The 14,762-nt window shown below is 35.7% G+C and overlaps 1 protein-coding gene across 1 annotated transcript in view; it reads left to right on the forward strand.

Moving 5' to 3' along the window:
- DMD (dystrophin) overlaps positions 1-14,762 on the forward strand; it is a 2,004,585-nt gene that overhangs the window by 571,455 nt on the left and 1,418,368 nt on the right. The window contains exon 11 of the mRNA XM_082716529.1: positions 257-438. Coding sequence (XP_082572655.1) covers positions 257-438 — 182 coding nt within the window. The remainder of the gene's footprint in view (positions 1-256; positions 439-14,762) is intronic.

Raw genomic sequence — 14,762 nt, forward strand, 5'->3', positions numbered from 1 at the left:
GCTCCTTGTATAAGCGGGCAGCCTGCTTCTCCTCCCTTTGCCTGCCACTCTGCCTGCTTGTTCTCTCTCTCTGTCAAATAAATAAAATCTTTAAAAAAACAGTATTGGGTTTTGTTAAATTAAAAAAATGAAATCCTTTTACTGAGAATATAATTTAAATGGGCTACAAACTTAAAATTGCAAAAAAAAAAATAACATTCAAAACTGTAAGGATTGATCTAAAGTATCAACTTTTGTTACCTTCTTTCCCTGTCAGGGATTCATGATGGATTTAACATCCCATCAGGGACGGGTTGGTAATGTTCTACAACTGGGAAGTCAACTGATTGGAACAGGGAAATTATCAGAAGATGAAGAAAGCGAAGTACAAGAACAAATGAATCTCCTAAATTCAAGATGGGAATGCCTCAGGGTAGCTAGCATGGAAAAACAAAGCAAGTAAGTCTGTGTTTTTAATTCCTAAAAATAGCAAGTTTTGGAATTTTATTATTATTTAGATGCAGTATCTCATTTCAGTAGGGAGTCTCAGTTGGCTTCTCAGGCATATAGCTCTCTTTTTTAGGAATGTTTTGGTTGGATTTTTGTGTCCATTTCATTTTCTTTTTCACTTTTGTAATTAATGTGGAAATGTTGGGTAGAAAGACCATTATCTACAGAACTCTGCTTTAAAACTTGCCAAAACTGGTGTCATAGATAACATTTCTCCAAAAATTAAAATGTGACTCTGGAAGGCATGGAAGTATAAACGGGAAGCCATGCACATAAAATCACCTATTAGGTACAGTTGATAGGAAACTTCTCTTCTGAAGGAAAAGCTCTCAAAATATTAAATAGTTTCTCATATGTTTAAGGAAATCCTCTTGAAAAAAATGGTTTCTCATCCGTGTTCAGAAATCCTTATGCAACTACTGTATGGTTGTGAATTATCTTAAGAATATATATTGGCTTTATCAAAAAAGAATTTTTGAGACATTTCTGGAAATGGTGTGTTTCTTCTGAAGGTAACAAGTAGATCTCATCATTCTGGATGTGTTGCTTTGATTTATATTGTTAGGTGTGTGTATTCATGTAGAGCCTATCGAGACAAGATAGATTTATTTTTAAATGAAAAGAAATGAAGTGCCAACCGTGGATTTGAATACATTAAGCTAAAGGAATTGTCCAAGTGCCTTAAGTTTACTTAGCTATTATTTATGAAGATTAAAAGCTTTAAAATAGGACCAAAGAAACTCATTAGATATGCTGGGAAGATTGCTATTTCGGTACTAAATTATAACGTGACAATACAAGGGGGAAAACACATTTTTAAACTCATGTCTTTTGAAAGAAAAAATAAAGCCTATATAGGATAGAATTTTCACAAATATTGGTATTCTGAATCAGGAGATACTAGTCTATACATCCTGACATTTTCCCTGCTGTGTTCATTTTTATGATGGCAGCAAACCCTGGAAGTGAGAGTTTAGACCAGCTGTATTAGAATGCGCAAATCAGCCCTGTACCCATGCCCAAGGGTCGACTGATTCATTACACCCACATATCATCATAAATTATAAGATATAGAACCTCCTACTTGTGGTCACATCCCAAACTTCTTCAGGTTATAGCTTCTATTTTTACTAAGCTGTGCAACTTAAACAAAGCAACTTCAGACAAAATTTGCTTGTCTTTAAAATCCCACAGGGAAACCACTGTCATCTCCTTCCTATCTTCTCTTTTTCCATTCCCTTCTGCAGGCTAATTACAGCTGTTGTTCCTCAATCCCTGTTTTTAAATAAGACTGACAATATGGCATCAAGTGTCCGTACCAATTAGTTAATGAATTGCAGTTTGAGACTGAGTTACAATGAAAAGTGAATTCAACCTAAAATTAAAATTGCCAGTTTTTAATGTTTTAAAAAACAGTTTAATAAAAAATAAAAAAACCATCTTGAAGGGATATCTACCATTAGATGATAGATGACAGCATAGATACACATACATGGACAATAGGACACACAACCATATTTATACACATGCACACACACATGTGTATGTATATATACATACATACACACATGCATATATGTGTCTACATGTGTGTGTGCATGTAATTTCCTCACCCCCTTCCTGCTGAAGGATGGAAAAGCTAAAATGGCGGCATCAGTCCTTAGTTAAGCTTGACATCCAAAATGAGTTTGTCTTAAGGGAAGATATGGGTACTTTGGTTTTAAACACTTTGGTTTGTGTTTAAGCTTTTGGAATGATTATTAGAAAGGTAAGGGCATCCTCTTAGTTGGCATAGTTTTTGCTAAAACACAAATTTGAAAATGAGAAACTAATAGGGAGCCACTTGTTGCACATAGTCTTTTCTGGACAATTTGTTGAAATAACCATACACAAAGTATTGTTTCCCAAAGCAAATTCAGAAATCTTTTGTGAGTTTATAAAAGTAACTCTCTTCCATACCACTTTCACTAACTTTGTGTGTCCTCATGCATAAAACCTATTAAATTCTAAATGAGATAAGCCATTACACAAACTATGCTGGACCTGACTCTTAATAGATTTTTTTGGAGGAACCAAAGAGCTAATTATGACAATCAAATGTTGTCAGTATTTAAAAAAAATAATCATTTCATGCTTTTACAAATTGTTACCTGTTCACTTTCTATTATCACGACTATATTGATGACTAGCTTCATATGGGACATCACCTGCTGTTTCCAAAGCTATGTAGGAAGGCATGGTAAATTGCCAGTAAACAAAAATGGATCAGTCTACATTTTTTCATCTCCTTTGCATAAACAGAGTGTGGCTAGACCCCATCGGAAGCCATCATCTCTGCCTAAGCCTAGCTTTAGTGATGAGTGGAATGATAATTAAGGTTTAGGCATATGAGATATAACTGAAGCCATGCTAGAATTTATTTATTTTTTTAATCAGAGGGAGAGTGAGCACAAGCAGAAGGAGTGACAGGCAGAGGGACAAGCAGGCTCCCCACTGAGCAAGGAGCCCCATGTGGAACTCAATCCAGGACCTTAGGATCATGACCTGAGCCGAAGGCAGATGCTTAACCGGGAAAGCCACTCAGGCATCCTTCGTGCTAGAATTCTTAAGTTGCAATCTCATAGCAAAAGTAAATAAAAAAAAAAAAAACTAGCTGGGAATACAGATAAGCTTATAACTAAAATCTGTGACTATTTACATTTGACAATTATATATATTACCTACCAACATATCTGCCAGCAATAATAAAATCATATTTGATATATATGCATTGATATATATACACATCAATTCATTTATGTATATATATTAAATTAATATATATATATATTAAATAGGTATATTTATATATATGTGAAACTCTACACACACACATAAATATGTGCAAGTATTAATACACATTAATGGATTGCTTCAAGATATCAGATACATTTGCAGGCACTAGGGATATAGTATTTAGTCATAAGAGATTAAGTTGCAGATCTCCTGGAGCTATGGGGAGGTTGTCATAAAAAAGAACACAAGAGGAAGAAAGGAAGAAGAAGCATCTCTCTGTCACAGTACCTTTTAATTTCTTTAGAAAACTTATTCCTATCTGATATTAGCCTTTGTGATCCAAGAATATTATTTCCAGGGTGTTGCCATTTAACTTGGATTTGAATGACAAGAAAGAATGACCATTTGTAGGTGAGGAGAGTAACATTTCGGGCAGAAGGAACAGCCAATGCTAAGGCCCTAAAAGAGAAACAACTAGCTGGTTAGAGGAAGTGAAAGGTCAAGGTGAATGGGGAGTTGCATGTGGAAAGGTTACATGGCCAACGTATAAAATGGGATTAAAAGAAGGATAAAGGTCATCTCTTACATGGCAGTGTCCGTCAGGGTAAGAGATAACGGCTTTGGGTTCTAGCATAAATGCAAGAAAAAGCCATCAGAAGGTTTTTTTTTAAAGAGATATATTATTGATTGACTGATTGATTTGAGTGAGCACAAGTGGGAGTGGCAGAGGCAGAGGGAGAAAGACTCCAAAGCAGGCTCTGTACTGAGTGCAGAGCCCAACATGGGGCTCAGTCCCACCACCATGAGATCATGACCTGAGCTGAAACGAAGAGTTGGGCACTTAACCGACTGTGCCACCCAGGTGCCCTCCCACCAGAATGTTTTAAGTAGGGGGGAGACAGGCAAAAAATATCAAGAATGACACTAGAAGAAGAGAAGACAATTATAAGGTCAGTGCAGTGACCCAGATAAGAGATGCCAGGTCTTTAACATTGGAGTATATTCTGTTTTCTTAGCCCAAGAGTTAAATTTATAGACTATTCCTGTTCTATTTATTTCAGTTTCTTTTTTGCCTTTTTAACAATCAGGATCCTTTTGCCTTATAAATAGATTCCTTGCCTCATGCACATAGATGTTAGCTATACACAGGTTGCATCTGGGAAATACTATTTATCCCACAAACCATTAACAATTATCAAACAAAACAAGAAATTTAAACAATCTATATTGATGTAACAAAATGCTCCTATTTATACTTTACTCCACTTTGTCTCATGGATATGGTCTTACTTTCTTAAACATCTATTTATGTGAACTGGTAGCATACTTCCCCTCTGTGATTCTTAGTTACTGAATGATGCAACAGCAGCACTTCTGCTGTGTACCTGGCACACCTCAAAGAGATACTGGGTGAGATAGGGTATGAAAAAGTAGATTGTGAATGCAAAAGAATTATAAAATGCAAAGAACAATCACCATTGTAAATAAGATGGCTAGCCACTTGCTATTTAACTGTACCATTGTGGTTATACTTTGCCTAATATGTATTTTCACTCTTTTTTTAAAATTTATTTTTTATTTATTTCAGCATAACAGTATTCATTATTTTTGCACCACACCCAGTGCTCCATGCAATCTGCACCCTCTCTAATACCCACCACGTGGTACCCCAACCTCCCACCCCCCACCCTTTCAAAACCCTCAGATTGTTTTTCACTCTTTATCTCCATCTTGTTCTAATTCCTCATTCGTTTTTTTCCCCAAAGGATATGATTGAGGGTGCTTTCCCTGGGTGTGAGGGAACATGTTCAGGGTGATTGAAATTAGATTTGAAGTTGAAATTTTACAATTGAAACAGTTAGAAATATGCTTTATGTGGTGAAAATATAATAAATACTGTTTTTCTGAAAATAAATATAAATTGAAAAAATAAAAAAAAGAGATGTCAGTATGAATGGATAAAGATGTAATACACACACACACTAGAATATCACTCAGCCAGTAAAAGAATGAAATCTTGCCATTTGTAGTTATGTGGATGAAGATAGAGTATATACTGCTAAGTGAAATAAGTCTATCAGAGAAAGACAAATATCATATGATCTCACTCATATGTGGAATTTAAGAAATAAAACATATGAACATATGGGAAGGAGTGGAGAGGGAGAGAAGGAAATAAATCGTAAGAGACTCAATGACAGAGAACAAGTTGAGGGTTGATGGAGGGAGGTAGTTGGAGGATGGGCTAGATGGGTGATGGGTATTATGGAGGGCACTTCTTGTGATGAACACTGGGTGTTGTATGTCAGTGATGAATCACTGAATTCTACTACTGTAAACTAGCTAAAAAATTTTAAAAGTCAGTAAAAAATAACAAACACACAGAGGCTTCTCTCTCGTTTCTTCCTCTTTTTACTCCATTTCCATTTGATTCTTTTCTAATTTTTTTCTTTTTTTTTTCATTTAAAGATTTTATTTATTTATTTGACAGAGAGAGATTACAAGTAGGCAGAGAGGCAGGCAGAGAGAGAAGGAAGCAGGCTCCCCGCTGAGCAGAGAGCCCGATGCGGGACTCGATCCCAGGACCCTGAGATCATGACCTGAGCCAAAGGCAGTGGCTTAACCCACTGAGCCACCCAGGCGCCCTTTTCTAATTTTTTTCAACTACAATTCTGATACCCTCATAGATATGAATTGATGACAAAGCTAATATGGTAAAGAAGTTTGTAAAGATATCTCTAGCCACACACTACTTTGACACCAACATGCTGCTATTGGTCCATTAAAAATCTATACAACTAATGAATCGTTTAACACTACACCAAAAACTAATGATGTACTATATGTTGGCTAATTGAACATAATAATAAAAAAAAATCTTTAACAATGTTTATGAAATTGGAATGAAAGAACTAAGTGCCACTGATGCATAATTAATGAAAACAGGACACTGTCTCTTGACCTACTCAAGTTGGAAACCTTAAGGAGAGGAGGTGAAATAATTGTTGTTTTGATGCGTTTTATGCTGCAGAATACCCTTTGGGTGGTGGGAGGTGAGGGAGCGAGAAGAAAAAGACAAAACTTCCTACTGCGGAAGTGCAAGAAGGCAACTGGCACAGGGACAACAGAAAATCTTCTTCTCTATGAATAAACTCATTAATTTGATTGAAAAATGCAACCTGCAGAGAAAAAAAGAGATTTACTGACATTTCTACAAGGACTCATGAAGATAAGCACAGCAAGTTCCATCAACTTCTCTGATAATTGTGGTTAGGACATGCAGGGGGAAAGTAAAGTCTTTGTGATGGTGGGGGAAGAAAATGAAAGTGAGTCAGGAAGGAGGCCATGGGAAGTTCTGTTCTGGTTTCCATCAGCAGGAGGAGAGATATGAATAGTATCTGGGTAACAATACCAGCCATAACATGGCAAATCATTGTGAATCACCATCCACACTTTGGCGAGAAAAATATGTCTAAAAAATCTGGTTCATCTTTTTTCTCCACATGTCTGTTCCAGTCTTGAAATGAGATGACATACATGAGTGATGAATAAAGTGAAGGAGATGCTGAATAAATGGTGGGTGGGTTTTCTTCCAAGTGAAGGAGCTAACGTATGGCATATATGAATATATAAATGAATGAATGACTATTGAACTAATTTGGTCAGGTATTCCAATCCAACAAAGGAATTTGTTGCAAAGACTGTTTTAACAACGTATAATCTCAAATCCCTACATGTGATTTTATATCACTATTTTGTTAATTCATTTTTAAATTCTTCTAGTGATGTTAAAATGAGAATTTCTTAGAGATCCAGGTGGTTCAAGGACCAACAGGACCAACATTACCTGAGAGCTTATTAAAAATGCAGAATCTCTATCCTCCCTCTGGTCTACAGAATCAGAATCTGCAATTTAGCCAGATTGCAAGTGATTCCTAAGCCCATTACAGTTTGAGCAGCACTGATCTATTTGATACAATTGCAAAATAGTATAAACCCGTACTCCTTCTTTGTAGACCACTGCTTTTAATATTTCTTGTTCCAGTTTTCCTATTAACTGAGGGGCCAAACATTTTAACTGCTTTCTTAGACGCTCCAAAAATGGTGCTGGGTGATGTCTCACTTAATCCTCAAATGTTGATATTATCTCATAGGGGTGACTAATGGAATTGCAAGATTCTCATGAAAGAATGTACAATGAGGAGACAATGTGAGAGTACTGACAATTAATTTCTGGCCTAATAAGCAGCGATAATTAACAAATGAATATAACTGGCTGTCACAATTCTTTCTGTAAATGATGTGCAGTTAAAATGTGGAGAGTCCTTGTTCAAATAATAAAAAGTATATGACTTTTACAGTTTAAATTACAAATAGGAAAGCCCAATTTCTAGAATTGATAGAAATAAGAGTAGAGAGTAGGATTTTTTGGAGTGATGCTTTTTCACAAAGATAAACAATGATAATTAGAAAACAAAGTTTAATTATCCATTCATCTCTCTCACCAACAATTCTTATCTATTATATCCCCAGCAGGTTCTGGATACTGGGGAAGTATCAGTGACCAAAGCAGACTAACTCTCTCTATTATGAAGCTTGCATTCTTAGTGGGAGGACACGGTTACAAAATATTTATAACATATCAGATGGTGATAAATGATAAAGGGAACAGAGGCAGGGGGTAGATTTGGAGAGGAAACAGGATGTGTGTGTGTGTGTGTGTGTGTGTGTGTGTGTGTGTGTGTGTGATGGTATGGAGGTAGTCTGTGAGGGAAGGCCTTTCTGATGAGGTAATGTTTAAGGAAAGCCCTGAATGAAGGGAGGGAATAAGCCATGCAGGTATCTGGGACAAAAGCAAACAAATGGAAAAGTCTGGAGGCAGGGGCATGCTGGGCATGTTTCAGAAACAGTGTGCTGGAGTTGACAAAGAGAAGAATGATGTCATTGTGATTTAGGACCAAAAAATGGTTCAAATTACATTAATAAGACTTTTTCAACAGGAACAGATTTTATGGCAATTGACATTTTTATCATCTTAATTCTGATATTTCTGATTGGGAAAGTGTTCATGTTTTTGTATTATACCTCATGTTTGATGGATAATTAAATGGTACCAATTATTCATTCAAGAAATATTTATCATGTGTCTAGTATATGCTAGGCTCTATGCCAGATGTTAGATAGTGACATAATTTTTGAATTTGAGAGTAGGCTTCTCTTGCCATATAAATGAATGTGATCTCTGAATGTCAACATTCCCCAATCCTACTAGGAATAATTTAAACTATCTTCCAATCATTGTATTTAATAGTAGTTCTTGGTTTGTGATGACATGTGTGTTTCTTCATCCACTTTGTGAGTATTTAATCAGGAAGATTGAATTGAGGTTTGCCATAATGTATTTGCCACAAAAATCTTTTGCATCCAGCCATGAAGCTTCTTTATTATGTTACAGTGACTCTTGAATTTATGCTTTCAAAATGCAAATGAATTTGCTTGCATTTTGAACTTTAATCTTGCTCTGGATAGTTGAAGAATATCAATAATTAAACTGCTGTTGAGTTATATGGATGGAGGAATAAAATACATCAGGATTTTGAAAACAATAGGGCATTTTTGTTGTACAGAATTCTTTTAAAACACAACACTATTTCTCAAATTCCATTCAGTGAACAAATGAATACAAATATACATTCAATTTTGAAGGAGGGTTGAAATTTTATTTTTATTTCTGGTTGTTGGAAGAGGAACTTGGCAGGTGAATTCTTTCAGAAATACTTATTGTTAGGTTATAGACTAAAAACTGTGGCCTCCAAAATCAGGTTGCAGGGGGTAATATAGTAGTAACTTTCAGAATTAGTGGAAAATTTTGAAAAATGTGCATGTCCTGTTCTCCTTACTTTCTCTTCTGGCCCAAGATAGATGTCAACATACGGGAAATGGCAGATGGTGGTGGTGGAGGAAGGGGGGTAAAGGTGGTAGGAAATAGGAAATAATGATGGTGAAAGTTGTATACATCCGGGGTCATTGTTTTTATTGGATTCTCAGTTTTAAACCATCTATATCATAAGGCATTAATTGAGCTTTGATAAATGTCCCAAACCCTGAGAGTTGAAAACTACTAATGTGCCCCCTATGGCCCATTCATTACTGCCATACTAAAAAAGCCGTTACGTATATTTTTGTACATGCATTACTGAAACTTCACTTTTTTAAAAAAAATCAATATTGCTTTACAATTTTAAAACAATGTGGGATTTTCGGTTTGTTATGCTTTGCCTCAAATGTATCATATTTTCTGAGCCTTAGGTTTAATGAAACATTGTAAATATTTATAGTATCTGGTCATTTATTTTACCTTGTCACCATATGTTTGAGGGAAACTAGCTCTCGCTGTATTGTGGTTTCTAGCATTAATGAAAACCTTATGCTAAGAGCATTGGTCTCAATAGTAACAACTATACTTTTCATTTTGGTGCGAACAGAGAAAAAAATTATCCATTAATGACAATCTCTGTAAGATCCCACGAAATGACCTTTTTTCCCTTCTATTTTTACGTCCTGATAATCACTGATAAAAATGAAATGAGGAGTAGATGTAAAAGTCATCTCTAAAAAAATCACATTCATATAGTCAGTATGGCATGATGGTGAAGTAGACCCCAGGGCCAAACTAATGGATTTCTACTTTCCCACCATCCCTCACTTACCCCTTCACCCATGTGTAACTTTGTGTCCTCATCTGTAAACTGTGGCTAAGATGAGTTCCTGCTTCATTAGGATTAATTATAGCAATAGTTCTGTTGTCTGGCACATGATAAATATAATTTGTTATTCATACATAAAATTATATTTAAATGTCCCAAATTGTGTAAGGTTGGAACTACTATTTTAGTAGGTAATTTACCACATATATAGTACTTTTCATTAATAAATAATTCAGGGAAGACATTTTTATGTGTCCTAGACCTGTCTCCATGTCATCCTCTCGGCTCTGCTTCACGTTAATCCTGATAGTCATGCTGCCTTGGCTCAGCTACCCAAACGTTTGCTACTTGCGAACACCCCAGGGCTGAAGTAAAAGTTATGCCTGAGTCCTGAAAACCAACACAATCATTTTCACCCCTGGTTGTTCATTGGAATCACCTGGCTAGACATAAATTCCACTAATTCACATTTCTGTGATAGTTTTAATAAAAACCTGATGTGTAGACGTTACCTTCATTGATCACTTTTGTAATAGATTAAATGAAACAAGAACCCGTACAAGAGGGTTAAAATAACTACATATTTAAGTATTCACCAGCATTCCCAGAGCATCTAGTTGTACATAAACAATTCTTAAGCCAACATCAAAACTATGTAATCTAGTCACGACACCGATTTGGCTGAGATTTTCAGGCTAACTGTTGGAAAAAGTAAATAAATTAATTTTTTTTTTATCAGTGTGATTTTAGTTACTAAATGACCTGCATTTGGAAGTAAAAAGTGCATTCAAAATTAGTTTCTCTAGTTTATACTGGCAGCCCTCCCTTAAATCAAATATATAGGTTTTATTGACAACTTAAATCATGTGATTGTATTTTGCATGTATAACATGCTAATTGAACATCACTGGGGATTCTTTTGTAATCTATAAATTCACATTAATATTTCACCTCTTTTCATTTGTTGTGTTTCTTATTGGAGAATTACATATAAGCAAGTAATTATGAAGTCTAGGAAATGAGGCCTGAGAACCGATCTTAATAATTTTTCATTGTAAGTCCCTAGCATTTGTGAAGTCTGTACTTTTACACATTTATTAGTATAGCATCTAGCATATGATTATGTTTTTATAAGTATTTTTATACATATTATAATGTATTTCCATAAAGCTCAAGAAACACAATTTAGGCTATCAAATACAGGCTGAAATTAATGAAAACATGTACCATTTTGACATTTATAAATTTGTGTAGAAAACCAGAATTTCGGAAAATGCTATTCATATTTATTGCTAAATTCCTTAACTCAGGATATCTGTCCTTATAAATATTGTGTGACATAATAAAATGTTATGGATAAAGACTGACAAGTAAGCAATCCTTCCTCTTGTCAATCTCGTTGTCTGTTGGTTTAGACCGATGCTGTCCAATCTTGCAGTCACTAGCTGCATGCATGTAAATTTATTATAATTACGTATGGGTAAAAATCCAGTTTTTCATTTACACTAGCCGTATTCCAAGTACACAGTAGCCCCACATGGCAAGTGGCTATTGTATTGGATAATGCAGATATATAATATTTACATCATTGTAAAGATCTATTAGACAGTGCTGGTTAGAGGACCTCTGTAAAGCAGACTCTGTGTTTGCAATGATTTCCTTCATGTTCATAGAGACATGTTCCCACAGCAGGGTATGAGGTGAGAGGTAGATTATCAGTAAAATTATTGGAATTATTTGGAAAATGGTATTCCCTCAGATGCTTTTTACTGCAGCTAACAGCCCGAATCCAAGTAGCTTATACCATCGCTTCTTAAAGCATGTTCCTTGGACCAACAGCATTGGCACGCCCTGGGCATTTGTTAAGCCCCTCCCCAGACAGATTGTAGGACATATTCTCCACATGATTTATATGCATATTAGAGTTTGGGAAGCACTGGTTAAAACCATAAGGATGTCTTTATCTCGTATTACGATACAACCCCGTGTGAGATAGCTATAGGTTAAGTCTATGAGCCTGTGGTGCCATCAAAATCCCAGGTTCTTTCATTTTTTTTATTGGAATCTAATAATCATGTTATATGAGTTTCAGGTATAGATTAAATGATTCAACAATTCTCTACATTTCTCAATGCTCATCACTTAATCATTTATGATTAAATGATTCCTCACCTATTTCAACCACCCCCTCACCCAACACCTCTGGAAGCCAGTGGATTTGATTTCTGTATTTAAGAGTCTGGTTTTTGTTTGTCTCTCTTTTTTTTCCCTTTGTTCATTTTTTGTGTGTCTTAAGTCAACATATGGCTGAAATCACGTGGTATTTGTCTTTCTCTGACGGGCTTATTTCATTTAGTACCATACCCTCTAGGTCCTTTGAATTCATTGGTTTTGCAAGCTTCCCTCTGTCTTCAGCCAGTTGTACAGTTGGAACTTGGCTGCAGCATTTCCCAGTGTCATATCCTGACATGCTTCTGGCTCTGCATTTTGTCAGGACTGTCTCCTGTCTAGCACTCGCTTATTCCACTTCTGCTGTTCTCCTCTCTCTGCTGCCAATCATGGATTTATGCTTCCCTTTCCTTTGGCTTTTACAGCCCCTTCGAAGTGACCACTTGAAAACCATAAAATGAAACCAAGAAAAATGCAAATTCTTCTCTTGCCTACGGATGATAGATTTTTCTTTTATGAATTTGACAAATTTTCCTAATTGATTTGCATCTTTGAAATGTTGGTTGGAAATATAGAATTTGTTTCTTTCATTTCAACAGTGTTTTTATTGTATTTTATTTTAAAGATTTTATTTATTTATTTTTTAAATTAAATTTATTTCTCTTCAGCATAACAATATTCATTATTTTAGCACCACACCCAGTGCTCCATGCAATCTGTGCCCTCTATAATACCCACCACTTGGTACCCCAACCTCCCACCCCCCCGCCATGTCAAAACCCTCAGATTGTTTTTCAGAGTCAGATTTTATTTATTTGTGAGAGAGAGAGCGTGCATGGGAGGGAGCGCACAGAAGGAAAGTGAGAGGAAGAAGCAGACTCCCTGCTGAGCAGGGAGCCTGATGCGGATGCAGGGCTCTATCCCAGGACCCTGGAATCAGGACCTGAACTGAAGGCAGACACTTAACCGACTAAGCCACTCAGGCACACCTCAATAATATTTTAAATTGAACATTCTCAAAGTGTCATTTTCATGGAATGAAAACTCATATATCGGCAACTTCGTATGACCCAACTGAATACACCCTCTGATCCTTAAAGAAAGAAGATAAGTCAAAGTTAAGAGCATGGATTTGGGTGACAAATAGTTGAGCATTTAGATACTGTCTTAAGTTGTCACTGAGATACCTTAGGCAAATTCTTTAAACTTCCCCAAATCCATTGTCCTCAAAAATAAAGTAACAGTGGTATTATTTACATGAATAGTAATAATGAAGACCAAATGTAATTATTTGGTGTTTTTCAAACACAAGTCAATCATATTCCACCTTCACAACTCCTTCCATGTCTGCATTTTTTACCATTACATATTTAATACTTTTAGTTAAAAGAATTATTTTTACTTAACCTCATCCTAAGCTGTGTGATTTTATATATGCATTAAAATCATATGTAGACTTACTATGTGTGTGTGTGTGTGTGTGTGTGTGTGTGTGTGTACAAACATACACATATACATATTGCATGGCCATATAGATATATGCCAAGCATATTAAAATAATTTCATAAGTTTTCCCTGTGCCATGAAAATCATTCTATGAACCACAAATGGATTGCATATCATCATTTAGGATCCACTGAAATAGTGTATTTTATGCTTCCTAACAAGAGTAATACACATAAAGCATTGAATTCACGTTAGCTAAAATAGTTAAAAATTCATTTTAAATGATGCCTTATCCCAAGGGTTAGTAATCACCCCCAAATTTCTACAGTTACCCCTTCTTATGCCACATTTAGCAAAGGGGCATTTGTATTGTGCAGTTTGCTAAACAGACCTGGGGATAGTGGTGCCTCCTCATGATTGCTTCTTCCATTGCTCAGGCGTTGCCACGAGCCACTCTTCCTTTCCCTGCTACTCACTCTGAGTAACTCGGGCCTGTAATTCACCTACATATATCAATGCTATCTCTTTGCAAGCCTTAGTGAGCTAAGGAAGCACAGCACCTTTTACTACCTGTTAACTCCTTTCGTAAATCACCTACACAGAAAGTTGAAAGTAAGTGCTGACTAGACATTACTGAGTCATTAGAGTAAAGTAACAACATTAGAAAAGCAAAACAATTTTTGAATGTTAAAAATAATTGTTCTTAAAGTTCAAAGGAAAGCCATACAAAGTTGAGCTCTTCACACGTGTTCCCCGCACGTGGACACCCTAATCAATAGGAGTTCCCAGCAGAGATATGGAAGTCAGTGAATATTTGTTGAACAAAATGTCTAAAAGTTAAGAAAGGAATTAAATAATATTTTAAAATGAAATTCCTCATTGATTCTAACAAACATGTGTTATACTTGAAACATTTCTTCAAGTTTAAATAACAATGTGGGATTCTTCAGCTTTGGAAAGGTGAGAATTTTAGCTTACGGTAGTGACAAACTGGACAGAAAAACAAAAACAAGGAATGATACTGTAGCTAATTCTCATGAAATCTTATTAGCATCAGATCAGTCCCCACAGGGTAGACTGAACCAATCAAGTGAATGATTTATGAACCTTGCAGTGTGTTCTTTTTCTGAGGGGCTTAAGCAAATTTGAATTTTTGCTTTCACTTAAATGGATGAT

The sequence above is a fragment of the Mustela nivalis genome (assembly GCF_964662115.1).
Source record: "Mustela nivalis genome assembly, chromosome: X".
Taxonomy (NCBI): Eukaryota; Metazoa; Chordata; class Mammalia; order Carnivora; family Mustelidae; genus Mustela; species Mustela nivalis.